Genomic DNA, 27706 nt, shown 5'->3' with positions numbered 1-27706 from the left:
TTGTTCTCATGTAGAAGAATGCGAATCGATCCATACTTATCTCCTTGTACTAAGGTCAAATCTAAGTGGATCAAGGAACTTCACATAAAACCAGAGACACTGAAACTTATAGAGGAGAAAGTGGGGAAAAGCCTTGAAGATATGGGCACAGGGGAAAAATTCCTGAACAGAACAGCAATGGCTTGTGCTTTAAGATCGAGAACTGACAAATGGGACCTAATGAAACTCCAAAGTTTCTGCAAGGCAAAAGACACCGTCAATAAGACAAAAAGACCACCAACAGATTGGGAAAGGATCTTTACCTATCCTAAATCAGATAGGGGACTAATATCCAACATATATAAAGAACTCAAGAAGGTGGACTTCAGAAAATCAAATAACCCCATTAAAAAATGGGGCTCAGAACTGAACAAAGAATTCTCACCTGAGGAATACCGAATGGCAGAGAAGCACCTGAAAAAATGTTCAACATCCTTAATCATCAGGGAAATGCAAATCAAAACAACCCTGAGATTCCACCTCACACCAGTCAGAATGGCTAAGATCAAAAATTCAGGTGACAGCAGATGCTGGCGTGGATGTGGAGAAAGAGGAACACTCCTCCATTGTTGGTGGGATTGCAGGCTTGTACAACCACTCTGGAAATCAGTCTGGCGGTCCCTCAGAAAATTGGACATAGTACTACCGGAGGATCCAGCAATATCTCTCCTGGGCATATATCCAGAAGATGCCCCAACTGGTAAGAAGGACACATGCTCCACTATGTTCATAGCAGCCTTATTTATAATAGCCAGAAGCTGGAAAGAACCCAGATGCCCCTCAACAGAGGAATGGATACAGAAAATGTGGTACATCTACACAATAGAGTACTACTCAGCTATTAAAAAGAATGAATTTATGAAATTCCTAGCCAAATGGATGGACCTGGAGGGCATCATCCTGAGTGAGGTAACACATTCACAAAGGAACTCACACAATATGTACTCACTGATAAGTGGATATTAGCCCAAAACCTAGGATACCCAAGATATAAGATACAATTTGCTAAACACATGAAACTCAAGAAAAATGAAGACTGAAGTGTGGACACTATGCCCCTCCTTAGAAGTGAGAACAAAACACCCTGGGAAGGAGTTACAGAGACAAAGTTTGGAGCTGAGATGAAAGGATGGTCCATGTAGAGACTGCCATATCCAGGGATCCACCCCATAATCAGCATCCAAACGCTGACACCATTGCATACCCTAGCAAGATTTTATGGAAAGGACCCAGATGTAGCTGTCTCTTGTGAGACTATGCCGGGGCCTAGCAAACACAGAAGTGGATGCTCACAGTCAGCTATTGGATGGATCACAGGGCTCCCAATGGAGGAGCTAGAGAAAGTACCCAAGGAGCTAAAGGGATCTGCAACCCTATAGATGGAACAACATAATGAACTAACCAGTATCCCGGAGCTCTTGACTCTAGCTGCATATGTATCAAAAGATGGCCTAGTCGGCCATCACTGGAAAGAGAGGCCTATTGGACACGCAAACTTTATATGCCCCAGTACAGGGTAATGCTAGGGCCAAAAAGGGGGAGTGGGTGGGTAGGGGAGTGGGGGTGGGTGGGTATGGGGGACTTTTGGTATAGCATTGGAAATGTAAATGAGCTAAATACCTAATAAAAAATGGAAAAAAACAAAACAAAACAAAACAATTTTACCAAAAAAAAAAAGATTGCATGACATGAGCTCTAGTCTCGTCTTCCTTAGCCAGAGCTAAGGCCGTAATTGGTACTCACACGGCTCTTGTCTCCTATACTACACTCTCAATGTTTCCTTACCCTTGGATAGTGCATACTGGGCCTTGATTGCCTGCCCAGTGGGCAGACCCATGTCTTCTCTGCTAAGAGATTTTAGTTTCTGACATTTTGATCTTCTCAGAGCTTATTGCTACACTTCTGTTGCTGTTTGTGTTGGTGTGTAAACAGCAAAGGCAGCACTGTGAAGCATCCGCCTTCCAATCATATCCCCCTTTCCCCTCTCCTGCCACTGCAATTGGTGTCTCACGATAGACAAATCACTTAGCCCTCTCAAATGATTAACTCTACACCTTGCATAGAGGACCATGGGCATACTGAGTTCAAATTAACCTCAATGAAAGCCACAGAACCAGACACGGTGCACCTTATCTGAATTCTCTGTTGGAGGTATCCTTCATATAGAACCAAGACATTTAACTAGGCAGAGCCTAGCATTGTGTGTAAAGGAAACACAGTCCCAGATATTGGATTCCCTTTTGTTTAGGACCGCATAGCATGATGGTTTGAAGAAATCTACTTTTGGATGTGGATGGTCAATGAAAAGTATAAACATTTGACAAAAATTCGTGGAGGCAAGAACTTCTAGATGATAAGAATTGCAGAACAGAGGAAATGTTTAAGGCATCTGCTTCGTCTTGTGTAAATATGATTTGAAGCTCTGAGAGTCAAGTAGAATTATGAAAGCGCCATGAAAGTAGGAACAGTTACATGGCCATCTTGACCGTTACTTTAAGAGTTACAGTCCGAAGATAGCTCTTTCCCGTGTTTCTTGCAGCTGGAGGAGAGTAGCATTTACTCCGAAGAAAAGTTGATGATTTTTCTCTTCTGTTACCCCAGCTACTTCTTCCATGTCTGCACAGATGCTGAGATCTGAGGTTTCTGTTAGACCCTCTCTGTTGCCTGCGTCACTGTGGCTCCCCCTGAGTGCACAGAAATACGTCGCAGCATCCCCCAGCTGCGAGTCGGAGATCTCCAGGCTGAAGGACTTAGCTGCTTTCTGGAAGTTCACAGAGAAGCGGTTTAACGTTGCATTATACTGCTTGTATGCTTCTTGGAGAATGACGAGAGTCACCTGCCCTCCTTGCTGTTTGTACCAGAACAAGAGGTAATTAGTATCACTTGTGTCATAGGTGCAGTCCAGGGTTGCCGACTCTGCCACCTGCACAGACTTTTTCTTCTGAGGCTGAGACACTGTCTGAGCCATGCTGGCTCCTGTGGAAAAGAAAAGAGAAATGACTCCATTGTGGCTTTTGTCAGAGTGAGGAATAGACTCAGTCTGGTTCCCATCCTCCTCTGTCTTTCCTCTTGATTTCAGTGCCAGGCAGGGGATACTGGACTTACCTCCCCCAGAGGCTTGGTTTTAAGAGTCAATGCAGTATTTCTACTACCAATTGTCCTCTTTTATTCAAAACCCTAGACACCCAAGGGAATAGAGACCTACAGCCTCCTTACCTAGACAGGTGGTGATCACAACTGCCCACAGTGAGCTAAGGACTGCCATGCTCCCTGCTCTCCTTGCAGGTTGAAGTCTCTTGCTCTGATCATTGTCTTCTATGTGTGCTGGCAGTTCTTCAAAGCAGGAAAGCTTTCACAGGTGGGTAGGGGATTATATGTCGCTGAGGAGAGATTTTCCGGTCCTTTGTTGTTCTGTTTCTCAGGTTTTTAGTTATAGTTTAAAGGAAAGTTAATAGTGAGTTTTTTTTTTTTAAGATAGGATGAAAAGAAAGAAGAAATGGAGTTAGTGAATCTTACAAAAATAACAACAAAGTATGTTAGGTAAGGCATAATTACGGACAATAAAACATCCTTGTTATGGTAAGGCATTCAGTTGTTTGTGTCTTCACAATTTCTTAAGGTGAAAAATGAGAAAAGAAGAAACTTGTGAGAGAAAAAAAAATCTAACTAAATTTAGAAATAAGTGGAAGAAAGAGAATTCATAAGATATAATTATGCTTATATTTCCCATCTCTCTATAATTTTAAAATCAGATCTTCCTCGTGCTACTTTACAAAGCTCTGCAACAGTGACTTTGGAGTTCTCATCAGCATTACAGTGCTTTAGATAGCTTAGTTCATATTCTGTTACTCTCAAAACACATTTCATTCTGAGAAAATATGCAACAAGAACTCTAGAAAGCCCCTAACTGACTCATTAGATTTATGCTTTGCCAGAGCAAGGATCTGCATAGTCTCAGAGTTGGAGTCCCAAGCTGGGAGCATGAGGTGGAGTCTGGCACCTGGTGGATGCTATCTGGAGAGCCTGTCTCCACTCACAGAAACAGTCAAGGACTTGAGAGGATTGTAGCTGACTCTAACAGAAGCTACTGACGTCTCCTCCTCTCTAATGGTGGCGATAGAAGAGGCACTAGACTAGACACTCTCCTATAGTATCTCCATCTTGGTCTCATGATTTGAATTCCTGTATCTTGGTTTTTAGATCCCTTCAAGTCAGTGCTAGGACAGAGATTTGTGTATAAGTGTTTTACTACACTTACATTTAGGGAACATTAGCTGGAAGTAAATTGGGAAGAGAAGAAGGATAATACATGTCCAAAGACAGCCACCACTGTAGCAAACTACAGAACAAAATTGCTGGGTATGTCTGGGAGACATTGATAGAATAACCTTTGGGATTATCCCAAATGATTCACAAAGGGGGTGGAGAAATTATCTGTGAATTTTTCCATCACTGATTAAGTACTGCTCTTATGACAAACTCTGGTGCTCACAGCTTAACCCACACACTGTCCGCATTGCTCTCCTGGCCAGAAAATAGTCCCTAGAGTTGCTAGAATTTTTAACAAGTAATGTCCAGAGGTAATCACTAGGATCATGAGGAAGTTACCAATAGTATCTGTACAAGATGTTTCCAGATGCGCTCAAATCTTCTTGTGCTTTGTGACTACAGCCACTCAGAGCTCCAGTATTTGCAAAAGAGACAGAGAAGGTTAGTGGAACAGGTGAAAGTTCATACTGTTTATTCCAAGCCTGTAATCCACACTTATTATTTTCCTTCAAATTCTTCCATTACTAATTATTCTTGCCATTTGAGAGTACTTAAGCTGTCCTAGATGTTCTTCTTTATGAAATTATGTAGACGTCCATCTCCTAGTTATCCTGCCATTGTTAGGTTATGGTTGCCATACTTTCCTGTTACACTGACCAAAAGCCATTGTTAAAGACATGGTAAAAATGTAAATGTACAGATGAGCTTTTGACATATTTTACCAGCTCCTGATAGCCACAGCCCTATACAATGATCAGGATCAGCTGTGAAGTTACAGCAGGTTGTAGTGGAGGTCCCACGACTCCTTCCCAGACTGTCTTCCAAAGAGCTGCAGGCACTGAGAGAGGATTGTCCAAGGGAGAGGCTGTGTGTATTGCAGGTGGCAGACCTGGAAGTACAGGGCTACTCAAACCTACTGAAGACCAGATAGTGTCACCCAAAGCCCCAGATGTTGGAAATGGAGCTGCAGGGTATGATGTTAGTACTGTTGGATTTTTGTCTTGTTTTGGTCTGATCTTTCTTTGTTTTGAACCGCCCCCCCCCAATCCCTTTTGGAATGGGAATATTTATTTATTTATTTATTTATTTAATATCTTGGCATATTTTTTTAAATGTTTTTAAACATCCTAAGCCCTAAAGTAAGAAGAGAAAACTCTGGATATTTTCACATGTACATTTCTTTTCAAAGAATCCCTAGTTCATTTCAGTGCATCAGCACAGAATATTAAAGCAAATGAATGGTTTAATGTGATGTCCAGGAATCTACCTACCTTTGCCTATTGTGTGTTGCTATATCAAAATACCTAAGTCTGTGCTATTTGAAAAGAATAGGTGCCTTACTTTTGGCCCTTGGTTCAGGAAACTGGAAAGTCCACATTAATGATATCAAGGGTCTCACGCTGGGTCATAGCATGGCAGACAACCTTGCATTCAGGTTTCGTGTGTGACAGTGTCAAGCAGCACTGGCAAATGTGCTGTGGCCTCACTTTACTGCAAAGTACTCTTTCAGTAACTGATGCAGTGAGTCAGTCTCTAGGTGGAGTATGACTCTCTTCTACAGGTCACACCTCCAGGGCTTTCCACTGACTCATGCTTCCTAGAGGGCTAACCGCCTCCCAGTACCCTTACAACACTAACTACAGAGCACACATATTGAAGTCACACAAATCCTAACGATTGTTTTCATCTATATGAAGTATGAACATTCTTACTATAGTTGCAGAAGACATAACAAGACCCCACCCTAGGAGTCTAACCCAGAACAGTAATTTTATTTAAATGCAGTCGTGATTTGAGGGAGAAGCTTTTTGAAAGCCTGTAAGAACAACCTGTAATTTGGGAATATAAAGGAGAAGCTTTTATAATAGATTTCTCCTCTCCTCTCCTCTCCTCTCCTCTCCTCTCCTCTCCTCTCCTCTCCTCTCCTCTCCTCTCCTCTCCTCTCCTCTCCTCTCCTCTCCTCTCCTCTCCTCTCCTCTCCTTTTCTTTTCTATTCCTTTGTTTTCTTTTTCTTTTTTTTCATTTTTATTAGGTATTTAGCTCATTTACATTTCCAATGCTATACCAAAAGTCCCCCATACCCACCCACCCCCAATCCCCTACCCACCCACTCCCCCTTTTTGGCCCTGGCGTTCCCCTGTACTGGGGCATATAAAGTTTGCATGTCCAATGGGCCTCTCTTTTCAGTGATGGCCGACTAGGCCATCTTTTGATACATATGCAGCTAGAGTCAAGAGCTCCGGGGTACTGGTTAGTTCATAATGTTGTTCCGCCTATGGGGTTGCAGATCCCTTTAGCTCCTTGGCTACTTTCTCTAGCTCCTCCTTTGGGAGCCCTGTGATCCATCCAATAGCTGACTGTGAGCATCCACTTCTGTGTTTGTTAGGCCCCGGCATAGTCTCACAAGAGACAGCTACATCTGGGTCCTTTTGATAAAATCTTGCTAGTGTATGCAATGGTGTCAGCGTTTGGATGCTGATTATGGGGTGGATCCCTGGATATGGAAGTCTCTACATGGACCATCCTTTCATCTCAGCTCCAAACTTTGTCTCTGTAACTCCTTCCAAGGGTGTTTTGTTCCCACTTCTAAGGAGGGGCATAGTGTCCACACTTCAGTCTTCATTTTTCTTGAGTTTCATGTGTTTAGCAAATTGTATCTTATATCTTGGGTATCCTAGGTTTTGGATACCCAAAACCTTATCAGTGAGTACATATTGTGTGAGTTCCTTTGTGAATGTGTTACCTCACTCAGGATGATGCCCTCCAGGTCCATCCATTTGGCTAGGAATTTCATAAATTCATTCTTTTTAATAGCTGAGTAGTACTCTATTGTGTAGATGTACCACATTTTCTGTATCCATTCCTCTGTTGAGGGGCATCTGGGTTCTTTCCAGCTTCTGGCTATTATAAATAAGGCCGCTATGAACATAGTGGACCATGTGTCCTTCTTACCAGTTGGGGCATCTTCTGGATATATGCCCAGGAGAGATATTGCTGGATCCTCCGGTAGTACTATGTCCAATTTTCTGAGGAACTGCCAGACTGATTTCCAGAGTGGTTGTACAAGCCTGCAATCTCACCAACAATGGAGGAGTGTTCCTCTTTCTCCACATCCACGCCAGCATCTGCTGTCACCTGAATTTTTGATCTTAGCCATTCTGACTGGTGTGAGGTGGAATCTCAGGGTTGTTTTGATTTGCATTTCCCTGATGATTAAGGATGTTGAACATTTTTTCAGGTGCTTCTCTGCCATTCGGTATTCCTCAGGTGAGAATTCTTTGTTCAGTTCTGAGCCCCATTTTTTAATGGGGTTATTTGATTTTCTGAAGTCCACCTTCTTGAGTTCTTTATATATGTTGGATATTAGTCCCCTATCTGATTTAGGATAGGTAAAGATCCTTTCCCAATCTGTTGGTGGTCTTTTTGTCTTATTGACGGTGTCTTTTGCCTTGCAGAAACTTTGGAGTTTCATTAGGTCCCATTTGTCAGTTCTCGATCTTAAAGCACAAGCCATTGCTGTTCTGTTCAGGAATTTTTCCCCTGTGCCCATATCTTCAAGGCTTTTCCCCACTTTCTCCTCTATAAGTTTCAGTGTCTCTGGTTTTATGTGAAGTTCCTTGATCCACTTAGATTTGACCTTAGTACAAGGAGATAAGTATGGATCGATTCGCATTCTTCTACATGAGAACAACCAGTTGTGCCAGCACCAATTGTTGAAAATGCTGTCTTTCTTCCACTGGATGGTTTTAGCTCCCTTGTCGAAGATCAAGTGACCATAGGTGTGTGGGTTCATTTCTGGGTCTTCAATTCTATTCCATTGGTCTACTGGTCTGTCTCTATACCAATACCATGCAGTTTTTATCACAATTGCTCTGTAGTAAAGCTTTAGGTCAGGCATGGTGATTCCACCAGAGGTTCTTTTATCCTTGAGAAGACTTTTTGCTATCCTAGGTTTTTTGTTATTCCAGATGAATTTGCAAATTGCTCCTTCTAATTCGTTGAAGAATTGAGTTGGAATTTTGATGGGGATTGCATTGAATCTGTAGATTGCTTTTGGCAAGATAGCCATTTTTACAATGTTGATCCTGCCAATCCATGAGCATGGGAGATCTTTCCATCTTCTGAGATCTTCTTTAATTTCTTTCTTCAGAGATTTGAAGTTTTTATCCTATAGATCTTTTACTTCCTTAGTTAGAGTCATGCCAAGATATTTTATATTATTTGTGACTATTGAGAAGGGTGTTGTGTCCCTAATTTCTTTCTCAGCTTGTTTATTCTTTGTATAGAGAAAGGCCATTGACTTGTTTGAGTTTATTTTATATCCAGCTACTTCACCGAAGCTGTTTATCAGGTTTAGGAGTTCTCTGGTAGAATTTTTAGGGTCACTTATATATACTATCATATCATCTGCAAAAAGTGATATTTTGACTTCCTCTTTTCCAATTTGTATCCCCTTGATCTCCTTTTGTTGTCGAATTGCTCTGGCTAATACTTCAAGTACTATGTTGAAGAGGTAGGGAGAAAGTGGGCAGCCTTGTCTAGTCCCTGATTTTAGTGGGATTGCTTCCAGCTTCTCTCCATTTACTTTGATGTTGGCTACTGGTTTGCTGTAGATTGCTTTTATCATGTTTAGGTATGGGCCTTGAATTCCTGATCTTTCCAGCACTTTTATCATGAATGGGTGTTGGATCTTGTCAAATGCTTTTTCTGCATCTAACGAGATGATCATGTGGTTTTTGTCTTTGAGTTTGTTTATATAATGGATTACATTGATGGATTTTCGTATATTAAACCATCCCTGCATCCCTGGAATAAAACCTACTTGGTCAGGATGGATGATTGCTTTAATGTGTTCTTGGATTCGGTTAGCGAGAATTTTATTGAGGATTTTTGCATCGATATTCATAAGAGAAATTGGTCTGAAGTTCTCTATCTTTGTTGGGTCTTTCTGTGGTTTAGGTATCAGAGTAATAGTGGCTTCATAAAATGAGTTGGGTAGAGTACCTTCTACTTCTATTTTGTGAAATAGTTTGTGCAGAACTGGAATTAGATCTTCTTTGAAGGTCTGATAGAACTCTGCACTAAACCCGTCTGGTCCTGGGCTTTTTTTGGCTGGGAGACTATTGATAACTGCTTCTATTTCTTTAGGTGATATGGGACTGTTTAGATGGCCAACTTGATCCTGATTCAACTTTTGTACCTGGTATCTGTCCAGAAATTTGTCCATTTCGTCCAGGTTTTCCAGTTTTGTTGAGTATAGCCTTTTGTAGAAGGATCTGATGGTGTTTTGGATTTCTTCAGGATCTGTTGTTATGTCTCCCTTTTCATTTCTGATTTTGTTAATTAGGATTTTGTCCCTGTGCCCTTTAGTGAGTCTAGCTAAGGGTTTATCTATCTTGTTGATTTTTTCAAAGAACCAACTCCTCGTTTGGTTAATTCTTTGAATAGTTCTTCTTGTTTCCACTTGGTTGATTTCACCGCTGAGTTTGATTATTTCCTGCCGTCTACTCCTCTTGGGTGAATTTGCTTCCTTTTTTTCTAGAGCTTTTAGATGTGTTGTCAAGCTGCTAGTATGTGCTCTCTCCCGTTTCTTCATGGAGGCACTCAGAGCTATGAGTTTCCCTCTTAGAAATGCTTTCATTGTGTCCCATAGGTTTGGGTACGTTGTGGCTTCATTTTCATTAAACTCTAAAAAGTCTTTAATTTCTTTTTTTATTCCTTCCTTGACCAAGGTATCATTGAGAAGAGTGTTGTTCAGTTTCCACGTGAATGTTGGCTTTCCATTATTTATGTTGTTATTGAAGATCAGTCTTAGGCCATGGTGGTCTGATAGGATACATGGGACAATTTCAATATTGTTGTATCTGTTGAGGCCTGTTTTGTGACCAGTTATATGGTCAATTTTGGAGAAGGTCCCGTGAGGTGCTGAGAAGAAGGTATATCCTTTTGTTTTAGGATAAAATGTTCTGTAGATATCTGTCAGGTCCATTTGTTTCATAATTTCTGTTAGTTTCACTGTGTCCCTGTTTAGTTTCTGTTTCCACGATCTGTCCATTGATGAAAGTGGTGTGTTGAAGTCTCCCACTATTATTGTGTGAGGTGCAACGTGTGCTTTGAGCTTTACTAAAGTGTCTTTAATGAATGTGGCTGCCCTTGCAATTGGAGCATAGATATTCAGAATTGAGAGTTCCTCTTGGAGGATTTTACCTTTGATGAGTATGAAGTGTCCCTCCTTGTCTTTTTTAATAACTTTGGGTTGGAAGTCGATTTTATCCGATATTAAAATGGCTACTCCAGCTTGTTTCTTCAGACCATTTGCTTGGAAAATTGTTTTCCAGCCTTTCACTCTGAGGTAGTGTCTGTCTTTTCCCCTGAGATGGGTTTCCTGTAAGCAGCAGAATGTTGGGTCCTGTTTGTGTAGCCAGTCTGTTAGTCTATGTCTTTTTATTGGGGAGTTGAGACCATTGATATTAAGAGATATTAAGGAAAAGTAATTGTTGCTTCCTGGTGTTTTTGTTGTTAAAGTTGGCATTCTGTTCTTGTGGCTGTCTTCTTTTAGTTTTGTTGAGGGATTATCTTCTTGTTTTTTCTAGGGCGTGGTTCCCGTCCTTGTATTGTTTTTTTTCTGTTATTATCCTTTGAAGGGCTGGATTCGTGGAGAGATAATGGGTGAATTTAGTTTTGTTGTGGAATACTTTGGTTTCTCCATCTATGGTAATTGAGAGTTTGGCTGGGTATAGTAGCCTGGGCTGGAATTTGTGTTCTCTTAGTGTCTGTATAACATCTGTCCAGGCTCTTCTGGCTTTCATAGTCTCTGGTGAAAAATCTGGTGTAATTCTGATAGGCTTGCCTTTATATGTTACTTGACCTTTTTCCCTTACTGCTTTTAGTATTCTATCTTTATTTAGTTCATTTGTTGTTCTGATTATTATGTGTCAGGAGGAATTTCTTTTCTGGTCCAGTCTATTTGGAGTTCTGTAGGCTTCTTGTATGTTCATGGGTATCTCTTTCTTTAGATTTGGGAAGTTTTCTTCAATAATCTTGTTGAAGATGTTTGCTGGTCCTTTGAGTTGAAAATCTTCATTCTCATCCACTCCTATTATCCGTAGGTTCGGTCTTCTCATTGTGTCCTGGATTTCCTGGATGTTTTGAGTTAGGATCTTTTTGCATTTTCCATTTTCTTTGATTGTTGTGCCGATGTTCTCTATGGAATCTTCTGCACCTGAGATTCTCTCTTCCATTTCTTGTATTCTGTTGCTGATGCTCGCATCTATGGTTCCAGATTTCTTTCCTAGTGTTTCTATCTCCACTGTTGCCTCACTTTGGGTTTTCTTTATTGTGTCTACTTCCCTTTTTAGGTCTTGGATGGTTTTATTCAATTCCATCACCTGTTTGGTTGTGTTTTCCTGCAATTCTTTAAGGGATTTTTGTGTTTCCTCTTTAATGTCTTCTACCTGTTTGGTTATGTTTTCCTGTAATTCTTTAAGGGATTTTTGTGTTTCCTATTTAATGTCTTCTACTTGTTTAGCAGTGTTCTCCTGTATTTCTTTAAGTGAGTTATTTAAGTCCTTCTTGATGTCCTCTACCATCATCATGAGATATGCCTTTAAATCCAGGTCTAGCTTTTCAGGTGTGTTGGGGTTCCCTGGACTGGGCGAAGTGGGAGTGCTGGGTTCTGATGATGGTGAGTAGTCCTGGTTTCTGTTAGTAAGATTTTTACGTTTACCTTTCGCCATCTGGTAATCTCTGGAGTTAGTTGTTATAGTTGTCTCTGTTTAGAGATTGTTCCTCTGGTGATTTTGTTACACTATATCAGCAGACCAGGGAGACTAGCTCTCTTCCCTGAGTTTCAGTGGTCAGAGCAGTCTCCGCAGGCAAGCTCTCCTCTTTCAGTGAGGTGCACAGTTATCTGGTGTTTGGACCTCCTCCTGGCCGAAGATGAAGGCCCAAAACAGGATCTTTCCCAGAAGCTGTGTTGCTTTGGCCTGCAGACTGCCCGCTGCGGAGTCCCAGAATCAAGGTGGCCCCCACGGAACGTGAGGCAGAAGCCTCATGGGCTGTGCAGACACCTGTGCTCTGACCAGGAAGGTGGTAGGTTGTCTGGAGCCGAAAATGGCGCTGCCTCAGAGGCTCTGTGTCTCTCGCCCGGTCCAGAAGCTGCTGGCCTCTGTGTTCCACACTCTCACCCGCAGACCGCCGGCTGCGGGGTCTCGGAACCAAGGTGACCCCCGCGGAACGCGAGGGAGAAGCCTCCTGGGCTGTGCGGACACCTGTGCTCTGACCAGGAAGGTGGCAGGTTCGCATATTTTTTTTTATAATTTTTCTTGATTCACTGTATGACTGAAATAAAATATGTAAATTCTAATGCCTTTATTTTTTCCTATGAAGAATTTTTATTTCCTACTTCGTGTAGTATAATTTCTTTTAATTAGATATTTTCTTTCTTTACATTTCAAATGTTATCCCCTTTCCTAATTTCCCCTCCACAAACCACCTATCCCTTACCTCCTCCGCCTGCTCACCAACCTACCCACTCCCTCTTCCTGGCCCTGGCAGTCCTCTATACTGGGGCATAATTTCACCTACTGTCCATCAGAAATATGTGACTTGCATTTAGTTGTATCAGGGCTCATAGATAAAAGTTTAACCTCGGTCGCCATCTTGGTTCCGGGACTCCGCGGGACCTAGGAAATTAGTGTTGAACAGGTTAGAGGGTGCGCCAGAGAACCGGACAGCTTCTGGGACGAGCAGAAGCACAGAGCCGCTGAGGCAGCAGCCTGGGCGGGCCGCAGACATCCGGCCACCGTCCGGACCAGAGGACAGGTGTCCGCCTGGCTTGGGAAGCGGCCTCAGCCTCAGCAGCAGCGGTCGCCATCTTGGTTCCGGGACTCCGCGGGACCTAGGAAATTAGTGTTGAACAGGTTAGAGGGTGCGCCAGAGAACCGGACAGCTTCTGGAACGGGAGGAAGCACAGAGCCGCTGAGGCAGCAGCCTGGGCGGGCCGCAGACATCCGGCCACCGTCCGGACCAGAGGACAGGTGTCCGCCTGGCTTGGGAGGCGGCCTTAGCCTCAGCAGCAGCGGTCGCCATCTTGGTTCCGGGACTCCGCGGGACCTAGGAAATTAGTCTGAACAGGTTAGAGGGTGCGCCAGAGAACCGGACAGCTTCTGGAACGGGCAGAAGCACAGAGCCACTGAGGCAGCAGCCTGGGCGGGCCGCAGACATCTGGCCACCATCCAGACCAGAGGACAGGTGTCCGCCTGGCTTGGGAGGCGGCCTTAGCCTCAGCAGCAGCGGTCGCCATCTTGGTTCCGGGACTCCGCGGGACCTAGGAAATTAGTCTGAACAGGTTAGAGGGTGCGCCAGAGAACCGGACAGCTTCTGGGACGGGCAGAAGCACAGAGCCGCTGAGGCAGCAGCCTGGGCGGGCCGCAGACAACCGGCCAACATCCGGACCAGAGGACAGGTGTCCGCCTGGCTCGGGAGAGGGCCTCAGCCTCAGGAGCAGTGGTCACCATTTTGGTTCCAGGACTCCCTGGAACTTAGGATTTTAGTCCGCACAGGTGAGAGTCTGCACCACAGAAGCTGACAGCTTCTGGGATCTGCCAAAGCAACACAGCTTCTGAGAGAGGCCCTGTTTTGGGCCTTCTTCTTCGACCAGGAGGAGGTCCAAAAACAAGATATCTGCGCACCTTCCCTGTAAGAGAGCTTGCCAGCAGAGAGTGCTCTGAGCACTGAAACTCAGAGGAGAGAATCTGTCTCCCAGGTCTGCTGAGAGACGGTAACAGAATCACCAGTAGAACAATCTCTAAACAGAGTCAACTATAACTACTAACTCCAGAGATTACCAGATGGCGAAAGGTAAACGTAGGAATCCTACTAACAGGAACCAAGACCACTCACCATCATCAGAACCCAGCACTCCTACTTCGCCCAGTCCAGGGCACCCCAACACACCCGAAAACCTAGACCTAGATTTAAAAGCATATCTCATGATGATGGTAGAGGACATCAAGAAGGACTTTAATAAATCACTTAAAGAAATACAGGAGAACACTGCTAAAGAGTTACAAGTCCTTAAAGAAAAACAGGAAAACACAATCAAACAGGTAGAAGTCCTTACAGAAAAAGAGGAAAAAACATACAAACAGGTGATGGAAATGAACAAAACCATACTAGACCTAAAAAGGGAAGTAGAAACAATAAAGAAAACTCAAAGTGAGGCAACACTGGAGATAGAAACCCTAGGAAAGAAATCTGGAACCATAGATTTGAGCATCAGCAACAGAATACAAGAGATGGAAGAGAGAATCTCAGGTGCAGAAGATTCCATAGAGAACATCGGCACAACAATCAAAGAAAATGGAAAATGCAAAAAGATCCTAACTCAAAACATCCAGGAAATCCAGGACACAATGAGAAGACCAAACCTACGGATAATAGGAGTGGATGAGAATGAAGATTTTCAACTCAAAGGACCAGCAAACATCTTCAACAAAATTATTGAAGAAAACTTCCCAAATATAAAGAAAGAGATACCTATGAACATACAAGAAGCCTACAGAACTCCAAATAGACTGGACCAGAAAAGAAATTCCTCCCGACACATAATAATCAGAACAACAAATGCACTAAATAAAGATAGAATACTAAAAGCGGTAAGGGAAAAAGGTCAAGTAACATACAAAGGCAAGCCTATCAGAATTACACCAGATTTTTCACCAGAGACTATGAAAGCCAGAAGAGCCTGGACAGATGTTATACAGACACTAAGAGAACACAAATTCCAGCCCAGGCTACTATACCCAGCCAAACTCTCAATTACCATAGATGGAGAAACCAAAGTATTCCACGACAAAACCAAATTCACACATTATCTCACCACGAATCCAGCCCTTCAAAGGTTAATAGCAGAAAAAAACCAATACAAGAACGGGAACAATGCCCTAGAAAAAACAAGAAGGTAATCCCTCAACAAACCTAAAAGAAGACAGCCACAAGAACAGAATGCCAACTTTAACAACAAAAATAACAGGAAGCAACAATTACTTTTCCTTAATATCTCTTAACATCAATGGTCTCAACTCCCCAATAAAAAGACATAGACTAACAAACTGGCTACACAAACAAGACCCAACATTTTGCTGTTTACAGGAGACACATCTCAGAGAAAAAGATAGACACTACCTCAGAATAAAAGGCTGGAAAACAATTTTCCAAGCAAATGGTAGGAAGAAACAAGCTGGAGTAGCCATCCTAATATCTGATAAGATTGACTTCCAACCCAAAGTCATCAAAAAAGACAAGGAGGGGCACTTTGTTCTCATCAAAGGTAAAATCCTCCAAGAGGAACTCTCAATTCTGAATATCTATGCACCAAATACAAGGGCAGCCACATTCATTAAAGAAACTTTAGTAAAGCTCAAAGCACACATTGCACCTCACACAATAATAGTGGGAGACTTCAACACACCACTTTCACCAATGGACAGATCATGGAAACAGAAACTAAACAGGGACACACTGAAACTAACAGAAGTGATGAAACAAATGGATCTGACAGATATCTACAGAACATTTTATCCTAAAACAAAAGGATATACCTTCTTCTCAGCACCTCATGGTACCTTCTCCAAAATTGACCACATAATAGGTCACAAAACAGGCCTCAACAGATTCAAAAATATTGAAATTGTCCCATGTATCCTATCAGATCACCATGCACTAAGGCTGATCTTCAATAACAAAAAAAATAACAGAAAGCCAACACTCACGTGGAAACTGAACAACACTCTTCTCAATGATACCTTGGTCAAGGAAGGAATAAAGAAAGAAATTAAAGACTTTTTAGAGTTTAATGAAAATGAAGCCACAACGTACCCAAACCTTTGGGACACAATGAAGGCATTTCTAAGAGGGAAACTCATAGCTCTGAGTGCCTCCATGAAGAAACGGGAGAGAGCACATACTAGCAGCTTGACAACACATCTAAAAGCTCTAGAAAAAAAGGAAGCAAATTCACCCAAGAGGAGTAGACGGCAGGAAATAATCAAACTCAGGGGTGAAATCAACCAAGTGGAAACAAGAAGAACTATTCAAAGAATTAACCAAACGAGGAGTTGGTTCTTTGAGAAAATCAACAAGATAGATAAACCCTTAGCTAGACTCACTAGAGGGCACAGAGACAAAATCCTAATTAACAAAATCAGAACTGAAAAGGGAGACATAACAACAGATCCTGAAGAAATCCAAAACACCATCAGATCCTTCTACAAAAGGCTATACTCAACAAAACTGGAAAACCTGGACGAAATGGACAAATTTCTGGACAGATACCAGGTACCAAAGTTGAATCAGGATCAAGTTGACCTTCTAAACAGTCCCATATCCCCTAAAGAAATAGAAGCAGTTATCAATAGTCTCCCAGCCAAAAAAAGCCCAGGACCAGACGGGTTTAGTGCAGAGTTCTATCAGACCTTCAAAGAAGATCTAATTCCAGTTCTGCACAAACTTTTTCACAAGATAGAAGTAGAAAGTACTCTACCCAACTCATTTTATGAAGCCACTATTACTCTGATACCTAAACCACAGAAAGATCCAACAAAGATAGAGAACTTCAGACCAATTTCTCTTATGAATATCGATGCAAAAATCCTCAATAAAATTCTCGCTAACCGAATCCAAGAACACATTAAAGCAATCATCCATCCTGACCAAGTAGGTTTTATTCCAGGAATGCAGGGATGGTTTAATATACGAAAATCCATCAATGTAATCCACTATATAAACAAACTCAAAGACAAAAACCACATGATCATCTCGTTAGATGCAGAAAAAGCATTTGACAAGATCCAACACCCATTCATGATAAAAGTTCTGGAAAGATCAGGAATTCAAGGCCCATACCTAAACATGATAAAAGCAATCTACAGCAAACCAGTAGCCAACATCAAAGTAAATGGAGAGAAGCTGGAAGCAATCCCACTAAAATCAGGGACTAGACAAGGCTCCCCACTCTCTCCCTACCTTTTCAACATAGTACTTGAAGTATTAGCCAGAGCAATTCGACAACAAAAGGAGATCAAGGGGATACAAATTGGAAAGGAGGAAGTCAAAATATCACTTTTTGCAGATGATATGATAGTATATATAAGTGACCCTAAAAATTCCACCAGAGAACTCCTAAACCTGATAAACAGCTTCGGCGAAGTAGCTGGATATAAAATTAACTCAAACAAGTCAATGGCCTTTCTCTACACAAAGAATCAACAGGCTGAGAAAGAAATTAGGGAAACAACACCCTTCTCAATAGTCACAAATAATATAAAATATCTCGGCGTGACTCTAACTAAGGAAGTGAAAGATCTGTATGATAAAAACTTCAAGTCTCTGAAGAAAGAAATTAAAGAAGATCTCAGAAGATGGAAAGACCTCCCATGCTCATGGATTGGCAGGATCAATATTGTAAAAATGGCTATCTTGCCAAAAGTAATCTACAGATTCAATGCAATCCCCATCAAAATTCCAACTCAATTCTTCAACGAATTAGAAGGAGAAATTTGCAAATTCATCTGGAATAACAAAAAACCTAGGATAGCAAAAACTCTTCTCAAGGATAAAAGAACCTCTGGTGGAATCACCATGCCTGACCTAAAGCTTTACTACAGAGCAATTGTGGTAAAAACTGCATGGTACTGGTATAGAGACAGACAAGTAGACCAATGGAATAGAATTGAAGACCCAGAAATGAACCCACACACCTATGGTCACTTGATCTTCGACAAGGGAGCTAAAACCATCCAGTGGAAGAAAGACAGCATTTTCAACAAATGGTGCTGGCACAACTAGTTGTTATCATGTAGAAGAATGCGAATCGATCCATACTTATCTCCTTGTACTAAGGTCAAATCTAAATGGATCAAAGAACTTCACATAAAACCAGAGACACTGAAACTTATAGAGGAGAAAGTGGGGAAAAGCCTTGAAGATATGGGCACAGGGGAAAAATTCCTGAACAGAACAGCAATGGCTTGTGCTGTAAGATCGAGAATTGACAAATGGGACCTATTGAAACTCCAAAGTTTCTGCAAGGCAAAAGACACCGTCAATAAGACAAAGAGACCACCAACAGATTGGGAAAGGATCTTTACCTATCCTAAATCAGATAGGGGACTAATATCCAACATATATAAAGAACTCAAAAAGGTGGACTTCAGAAAATCAAACAACCCCATTAAAAAATGGGGCTCAGAACTGAACAAAGAATTCTCACCTGAGGAATACCGAATGGCAGAGAAGCACCTGAAAAAATGTTCAACATCCTTAATCATCAGGGAAATGCAAATCAAAACAACCCTGAGATTCCACCTCACACCAGTCAGAATGGCTAAGATCAAAAACTCAGGTGACAGCAGATGCTGGCGAGGATGTGGAGAAAGAGGAACACTCCTCCATTGTTGGTGGGATTGCAGGCTTGTACAACCACTCTGGAAATCCGTCTGGCGGTTCCTCAGAAAATTGGACATAGTACTACCGGAGGATCCAGCAATACCTCTCCTGGGCATATATCCAGAAGATGCCCCAACTGGTAAGAAGGATACATGCTCCACTATGTTCATAGCAGCCTTATTTATAATAGCCAGAAGCTGGAAAGAACCCAGATGCCCCTCAACAGAGGAATGGATACAGAAAATGTGGTACATCTACACAATGGAGTACTACTCAGCTATTAAAAAGAATGAATTTATGAAATTCCTAGCCAAATGGATGGACCTGGAGGGCATCATCCTGAGTGAGGTAACACATTCACAAAGGAACTCACACAATATGTACTCACTGATAAGTGGATATTAGCCCAAAACCTAGGATACCCAAGATATAAGATACAATTTGCTAAACACATGAAACTCAAGAAAAATGAAGACTGAAGTGTGGACACTATGCCCCTCCTTAGAAGTGGGAACAAAACACCCTTGGAAGGAGTTACAGAGACAAAGTTTGGAGCTGAGATGAAAGGATGGACCATGTAGAGACTGCCTTATCCAGGGATCCACCCCAGAATCAGCATCCAAACGCTGACACCATTGCATACACTAGCAAGATTTTATCGAAAGGACCCAGATGTAGCTGTCTCTTGTGAGACTATGCCGGGGCCTAGCAAACACAGAAGTGGATGCCCACAGTCAGCTAATGGATGGAGCACAGGGCTCCCAATGGAGGAGCTAGAGAAAGTACCCAAGGAGCTAAAGGGGTCTGCAACCCTATAGGTGGATCAACATTATGAACTAACCAGTACCCCGGAGCTCTTGACTCTAGCTGCATATGTATCAAAAGATGGCCTAGTCGGCCATCACTGGAAAGAGAGGCCCATTGGACACACAAACTTTATATGCCCCAGAACAGGGGAACGCCAGGGCCAAAAAGGGGGAGTGGGCGGGTAGGGGAGTGGGGGTGGGTGGGTATGGGGGACTTTTGGTATAGCATTGGAAATGTAAATGAGCTAAATACCTAATAAAAAATGGAAAGGAAAAAAAAAAAAAAGAGATCTATAAAACAAAAATGCTTTAACCTGTAAGCCTCACTTGCCCAAGGCCAGGTAATTTCCTGGAATGCTGGGGGCTGTTGTTCATGTAAGATAACAAGCCGCAGGGTTTCACTTCTGGATGTAAGATCTACAGTATATGCTGGATCCCATGTAGGTGGGAGGTATGTAGGCAGGGAGTACATCAGGATGTGTGCTTGCTCCCAATTGGATGAAGGTGGGAAATACATAGCCTTGTGGGTTTTACCTTTATAAACACTGGATTAATGTAATTCATAGCCATTCTTTGGGAATTCCAGGTAGGGACCTGGCCAGTATTTAATAAAGCTTGCTTCAAATTTGGCACAAAAAAAAAAAAAAAAAAAAAAAAAAAAAAGTTTAACCTCAATCTCAGGAAAGAATATGGAGTTTTGAGCAGTGTATATGAGAATTTTTAACATGTATGATTATGTGTGAACATGTATGGATCATGAGATGACCATGAGGCATGTAGTACTGTGCTGGAATATTATGATCTGGCAGTAGAATGTCTCCCACAGGCTTATGTGTTTGGACAGTGGATCCTCAGTAATTGGTGTTGCTTTTGTAAGTTGTAGAACTTTTTTTGAGATGGGTTACTTGGAAGTGGGTCATTGGGGATGGGACTAGGAGATTACAGCCATACCTTACTTCTAGCCCTGACCTAGTAGGTACTATTCCTAATAGGTACTTAAATGTGAGCAGGCCACACTACTGGCTTTGATACCACACACAGGATCAGGTCCAATTACCATGCCTACCTTGCCACAAAACTGTGAGTCAAGATGATCCATTAAGTTGCTTCTTGTGAAGTATTTGGACTCAGTGATAAGAAACAATAATACATTTAGAGTTGCATATTAAAGGCTTGGTTGTATCTAGTAGCGATGCATTGGATGTTTGATAACAGAAGTACCTAACTCTGACCTGGTAAGAGACAAACCTGCTGAGAGGACCATGGCTCTATTATCTTGGGTGATTTATTTCAAGAGCATTGCTGAAGCAAAGTGTTGAATGTGGATAGAGACTGGCTGGGAGTCTTTGTACGGATCACTTCACCTACACTGCCATTGAGAACATCTTCTGTAGTGGGTGCTCTCTGGTGGTTTGTGACATGAGAAACAGTGATCTGAACATTTGGCATCTATGCTCACTGCTCCCCATGGACACAGCACTCTTCAGCCCATAGTCTTCTGTAACCCTCCTCCCACTCCCACTCTCCCTGCACTGGATTCTGATTCTACAGAAGAGTCCAAGGCATTTGCAATTTCCCAAAGGCCCACTGCTCATTATCTGTGAGCACAGCCTTAACTTTCTCCCTAGTTTGAACTTTACACTCAGGGAGCAGTATCTTTTCACCATCCCGTTCTCCTTTCCCTGTCTTTTGGAAGTTTTATAGCAGCTTCTGTAGGTTTTTTTATATTTGATCTTCTAAGCTAATTTTTTGAAATGTCAAATATATTTTCTTTTACAACTGAATTGGATGATCCTGGCTTTCAAGATTTGTATTGTGACATCTTTGTAAAAGCCTACAAAGAAGCTGAAAGGCAGGCCCTTTATGCTGGTGTTTTGGTGCTTTCTCTTGGTATTGACTCAGGAACTCGGGTTTCACACTGAGACACAAACTACATCAGACAGTATTTGAAGGTCTTGTCTCGTAGTGCATGTCCTGGAAGGAAACGTTTGCTGGTTTTTTTTTTTTTGTTTGTTTGTTTTTTGTTTTGTTTGTTTTGTTTTGTTTTGTTTTTTGTTTTTTGGTTTTTTTTTTTTTTTTTTTGCAAGTTCTCCTTACATCTTCTTTTGGTCATAGGAAAACTGAAGTAAGTACTCTTGAAACCCAGATGAACAGGTAAGTTCTTGGGCCTCTCTCAATGGGGTTTAGGTAAAGGCTGCAGGTGCCTGAGGGTCACCGTGTGCTCAGTTCATAGAACAGAGTTGAGTCTTGGAGCTTGGAATCCTTTGTGAGCAGGGAAAAGAGCTGGCCTCCTAGAAACAGCCTGCTTGTGAATCTTCTACTGATCTTCTCTTTAACCGCTGGAAACATCACCTCAAGGTGATGAGGCTCCCCTCGGGATCCTGTCCAGACCACCTGAAGACATTGGAAGCTCTGTCTTGGTAACTACAGCTCACTGTGAAGTCTTTACCTTCCTTATCTATCAGGGAAGTATCTGTTCTACCAGTGCCTGTCCATTTGACCCTGCTTAAGGAAAAACAAAGAGACTTTCATTCATAAAAATGCTTTAGTATTCATGTCTAGAATTTTCCTTATTTGTCCTATATCTCTTAGAATAATCTCTTTGTTGTCCTGATTCCCTGTATTTCATTGCCAGGGCACACGTGTGCTTCTTCCACTGTCCTACCCACAGGTCAGCTGCACACAGAGGAGGAACACTGAAGCCATCATTAAAGCAAGACTCATTCTTTCTTCTTCCCAAACCTCAGAGGATGTCCTGGGCACCCACCACTGACCGTGTTCAGTAGCCCAACTAGTTGTTCTAGCTTTGAATCTGTGTGCTTGCATCTTGTTTTCATAGCGATGAAAACCTTCCTGTCATGTGATACAGTGCCTGCCTTCCCTCTGCTGACTCTTCCACTTTCTAGTTGTCAGCAGATAGTTCTGTCACACGGTAGAAAATTTAAATGAAAACCCTCTGTTTTTTGTTTTCCTTTAATCTGAGGTAACTGAATACATTACATTAAAGGAAGATAGAACAGAAATGCAAAGCAAACAAAGGAGAGAAATCCACGCGATGTCAATGCTATTGTATTAATGGTAATTGTCTGGGAAGGTGAACAGTTTCCTGTGTTCCTGCAGAACAATTTGGAGTAAAATCTGTTATTGTATTGTATTGTATTGCCATTGTATTTTCCTGTGGTTGTGTGAAGAAAATGTTCAACGTGTCTTTCTTCTCCACCCCTCTCAGGGGGTACTTAAGAAGTCTCTGAATCTTGAAACCCTGTCTTGAAAACCAAAACCAAAACCAAAACCAAACCAAACCAAACCAAACCAAACCAAACCAAATCACCAAATGGAGGCTGTGTCAATTCTATGAAACAAAAGTCTTTTGCATTTTGCTAAACCTTTTTATTTAGAAAGTAACAAGTATTATTAGCCATTTTATGTCTTCTCTATTACCAAAGTTGGCGTTCAATATGGTGTGTGTGTGTATGTGTGTATGTGTGCCTGCTTACATATGAATTTCAAATTACAATTAGTACAAAAGTTTTAATTTACTTTTTTTGAACACATGCACTGTGTTTTCTGTTGCTGTATGTGATTCGTTACTATGCAGTATGCTACACTCAGCCTTCAGAGAGTTGTGTAGGGGATGGATTTAACTGACATACAATGAAGTTCATAAACTTGAATATTGTCATATTCTTTGTCATATTCTTTTTAGCTCAGTAATGTCTAGACTTTCTTCTATTAGAAATAGAACCTTTCACAAGCAGAATTTTACCTTTTAAGTAAAATGGACTGTGCTTTGTCTTAATATGACAAATGTAATCAATATTTTATTAATCTTTTGAAATTTTCTACAGTGTATTTTGATCCTATCTACCCCCACTTTACCTTTTCCCAGTTATTATTCCATCTGCCTAACACTCCAACTTCATACCTTTGTTGGTTTGTTTGTTTCTTCCTTTCTTTCTTTCTTCTTCTTTTTTCATTTTTGTTTTTAAATTTGAACTCCATTGACTCCAATTTGTGTTGTTCATGTACTTCAGGGTGTGGAGTTATTCACTAAGGTGTGACCACTCTACCAGGGGCCATATCTTTAAACAAAATGGACCATGCCTTCTCCAGAAGCTATCAGTTGTCCAAAGCTCCCAAAATAGGGGTGGTGGCTCATCAGCCCTTTCTGTCTCTGTGTGGGAATGCTGATTGGCTTGACTTTGTACAGACAGCTGAGTACAGCAGTCCTGTCATGTCCAAAAGAACCCTGCTGTGTTCTGGTCTTTCCCAATATCTGGTTCTTACAATCTTTCTGGTCCCTCTTCTTCCAGTGACCCGTGAGCCTCAAGGAAGGGGTGTGATATAGATGGTCTGGTGGTGACTGAGCACTATACAATGCTTATTCGCTGTCCTGAGACCAGCTCTGATTTTCTACAGTAACCACTATCACCATCTACTGTTCAAAGCAGCTTTTCTGATGGGCATTGAGAATTGTATTAATCCAAGGCTACAGAGATAAGAATAGAGAGGGCACTTTGAAACTAGGTCCATATAGCAAAATATTGTGTTCACTCTGGGGACAACAAGCTTCTCTTGGTCACAGTTACAGTACCAGGCAAAAGTTTCCTCCTGTAGAATAATCCTTAACTCCAGAAATATCCTTAACAGCAATAAAGAGGTTTTTTACCCCCATAACATTCAGTTGTTATTTCACCCATGGACATCTTTCGTGCCAGTGATTGTAGGTCACATGGTTCACAGCTGGGTAAGACCGCAGATGACATTATTTGTCTCTAGTTGCCCATGTAGCATCTTTCAATAATGTGAAATATAGACAAAGGGAGAAGATTCTTGGTCAATAAAGACTTAATTTCTCCATTTTCTGTGATCAATGTGTGTGGTCTTCTTAGAAATAGGGTGTTAGCATTATGTTCTTTTGGGCAACTGTGTTAGTCACTAACCAAGGCAAATCTTATAAAAGGACACATTTAATTGGGGGGTTGCTTACAGTTTCAGAGGTTTAGTTCATTCTCTCTCTCCCTCTCTCTCTCTCTCTCTCTCTCTCTCTCTCTCTCTCACACACACACACACACACACACAGAGAGAGAGAGAGAGAGAGAGAGAGAGAGAGAGAGAGAGAGAAAAAGAATCATACACTTCCTTCAACAAGCCCATACGTATCAAACAAGGGTACATCTCCTAACCCTCATGATCCTTTCAAACAGTTCCATTCTCTAGTGACCAATCATTCCAATATATAAACCTATTGGGGTCATCTTATCAAACCACCACAGCAACCAAGATCAATGGCAGTGGCCTATATTGTTTTTTTTTGGGGGGGTGTGTCTCTGGACACCTTTGACCAACAATCTGAAGAGAGATGCTTGGAAGATGTACTATTCACATAAACACTTTTCTTAGTATTGTTTCTCAATGTTCAGCCATAATAATTTCAACATAGACAGTTATCAGCAAAAATAGATTTAGATAAAGAAAATCTGGAATTTTCTCAATCAATGATTAACAGGCCTTGTGTCAGGTCAGCGATGGATATTGTCTTTGTTATCTAAAGTCCATTCTATTTAAACTGATGGGGATATTTCATAAACTATACAAAATAGAACATTCTATTTACATAGTTGGGAAGGCAAGAAAATCATAAAAGAAGATATAAAATTAACAAACTCCAGGGGACAGTGTGTGGTTAGCATCAGCATTTATTACCATGGAGGTGGAGCACAGGCGCAGTTATCTGCAGCCACAGGTGCAGCCTAGTAACCATCACAGGAGCTAAGAGACAATTCATATGAGCACCTCCGTTGGTTCAGGAAAGGAATTTGACAAAGTGGTCCCTACAGGTGTTGAAAGTGTCCAAAATAGGAATGAACAACAAATGCCTTAATATAAAATTATGTGTTCAACAGTGCTGCCTTATGGGAAATATTCTGAGTTCTTCTAGTGAAGTGGGAAAAAGCAACGTTGCCCAACACTCTGTCACCATTGACACCATGTCAGAGCTGCAGGCTAGTGGAATCAGGAAATAACAAAATGACAACGACAACAACAACAACAGGCAGAAGTGTGACTTGAGAAGCAGGTGGCAAGTTATCATTGGTACATTAACAAATACTCATACACCTGGGACCTAAAAGGGAACAAAATCCCTAGCAAAAACTGATTATGACAAAGACAGCATTTAGAAAAGCTGCACATTATTCATATTTCAACCCCAAAAGACCTGAAATAGAGTATAGTTTTTAATTTCACAAATGAGAGGAAGTTGTCTTCCAGAATTTAAAGTGAGCACGCAAACCCGAGCGGTTCATCATGACAGCTTTGTTCTTAGTTACTCCTCTCAGCACCTCCCCATTCCTCTGCCCCATCTTGCTCACCCCACTCTTCTTTTCAAGCAGTCACTGACTTTTGCTTCCATACCACACATGCTCCATCTCTGACTTTCCTTCACTTCCTCCAGTCTGCGGTAAGATCTCTTCTCCATTCCATTGTTTTCTTCCTACCTTCATCAAATACACAGGAGGGGAGAAGAAAATCCTTAAACGAAAATTAAGCCTAGTTTGACAAGTTAGATAAATGGACCAGTGAATCCCTTCTTAGGCCTAATTGTATGTGGAAATTGAGGGTCTGACAAAGGGAGTGTCTCAGCTCAGTGGGAGAAATGACTTCAGCATGTTTGCTGGGGTGGCTTGTGTTTCCCTCAGCTGGAGGCTGGGGCAGATAGGGTGTAACTGTTACCTCATTTCAGACCAGGAGCTTGGCCAGACTATAGGGGTTCTGAAAACTTGGAGTGGTGTGAAGACTTTTTAAAAACTGGTCTGCTCTGGAGCATTCTGGAAGTTCAGATGTCAGATTTTTCTACCATGACTTTCACTCAAACTACACAAAGGAAAGAATGTATCTCCAATCTTGACTTTCCTGAAAAGTGTATTGCTTCCTAGTGGAAAAAAAAAATCTTAGTACCAAAGAAAAAGACAACTTATTGGCTTCAAGCTTCTGTGAGGTATAGAAATATGGAAAGGCAGGGTATATATCAATTAAACGTCAACCTCAAGGCAAGGTTCCATATCTTATTCATTCATCCGTCTTTGAATGAGGATGAGGTGGTTTGGTTGTCACTGGATCCACCGTGTAACATCCTATTCTGATTTGAAAAAAAAAGATGATTTCCTGACAGAAAATAAATCTTACATAACTAGGCTGCCTTACAGTGTAGGTTGACGGTTGTAGGTTGAGCAGTTAAATAAGATTTCGAGACCTTTGGCTGTCATGATTAGGTAAATTACTTGCCATTTTATCAAGATCAGCAAGGGTGAAGGCAGATCTTATGAGAGGGAACTAGACATTGTGTTTTGACAGGAAAAATTCTGAATGTCCATTGGTCATGCACGACAATGGCACCATAGGTGATATCGTATTTGACTCCAATCTGTCTTTCAACTGGGAGAGTCGGGATGGACATGTTGAGAGTCACCAGCACACAGATAACAATTGAAGCCACATCATTTGAAAATGAACATAGATCAAATATGGGTTTCAGAAATGAGCCTCAGGAGTTAACAATATCTAAAGATCATCAACCTGCAACTGAGCTAGAAAAGGAGACACAAGCATAGCAGAACTTGTGGCCACCCAGAACTCAAGCGATGGTGTTTCATTCAAGGAGAGGAGAGGCATTATGTCAAGTGCTTCTGAGAGGTGAGGAATGGTAAGCTCATTGGATTTACAGGTATAAAAGATCTTGCCAACCTCAGTAAGAGGGGTCACAGTGGAGTAGAGGCTGACCAGAACGAAATCTCTAACACAAGGGCAAAGGAGTAGAGAATAGTGAGCTTAGAATGAATTTAGGAAACTTGTTAGTAAAACAGACAAGGACCAACAAACCCAGTTTTAGCAAGCTGTCCTAAAGACATGGTAAGAAATTTGGATTGCTTTTGTACTCAGAGATGTTTATGATAAATGCTATTTAAACTAGTAAAAATTGGATATGAGTCACCAGAAAAGAAAAACTAAACAGTTTTTTATGACACAGAAGCGTAAACAGTTCCAACGATGAATCCAAGTCACTTGCAATGTTGAAAACAAGATTGTTGATGAGGGAACACAAGTGCTAACATAGAATCAAAAATAGACAAATGTGAAACACA

The 27706-nt window shown here is 41.6% G+C and overlaps 1 long non-coding RNA gene, 1 pseudogene, 1 gene segment (V, D, J or C) and 2 further genes; 1 reads left to right on the top strand and 4 right to left on the bottom strand.

The window, feature by feature from the left end:
* Tcrd (T cell receptor delta chain) overlaps positions 1-3304 on the bottom strand; it is a 213126-nt gene extending 209822 nt beyond the window's left edge.
* The window catches only part of Tcra (T cell receptor alpha chain), a 1796232-nt gene that overhangs the window by 274822 nt on the left and 1493704 nt on the right, over positions 1-27706 (bottom strand).
* Gm30392 overlaps positions 1-27706 on the top strand; it is a 101991-nt gene that overhangs the window by 46199 nt on the left and 28086 nt on the right. For 4 of the 5 annotated variants that reach the window (XR_874625.2, XR_874627.2, XR_874624.2 and 1 more), the window contains exon 3: positions 2641-2908. The exons of the other annotated variant lie outside the window; for it this stretch is intronic. This is a non-coding gene — a long non-coding RNA (predicted gene, 30392). The remainder of the gene's footprint in view (positions 1-2640; positions 2909-27706) is intronic. 5 annotated transcript variants of the gene reach the window in all.
* Trdv2-1 (T cell receptor delta variable 2-1) lies at positions 2717-3304 on the bottom strand. The segment is given in 2 exon segments: positions 2717-3015; positions 3256-3304. Coding segments are annotated over 2 exon segments (348 nt in total).
* On the bottom strand, positions 21782-22399 carry Trav22 (T cell receptor alpha variable 22; annotated as a pseudogene). The gene is given in 2 exon segments: positions 21782-22063; positions 22337-22399. Coding segments are annotated over 2 exon segments (345 nt in total).

Source organism: Mus musculus, chromosome 14 (genome assembly GCF_000001635.26).
Source record: "Mus musculus strain C57BL/6J chromosome 14, GRCm38.p6 C57BL/6J".
NCBI lineage: Eukaryota > Metazoa > Chordata > Mammalia > Rodentia > Muridae > Mus > Mus musculus.
This window is presented reverse-complemented; position numbering and strand designations above follow the sequence as displayed.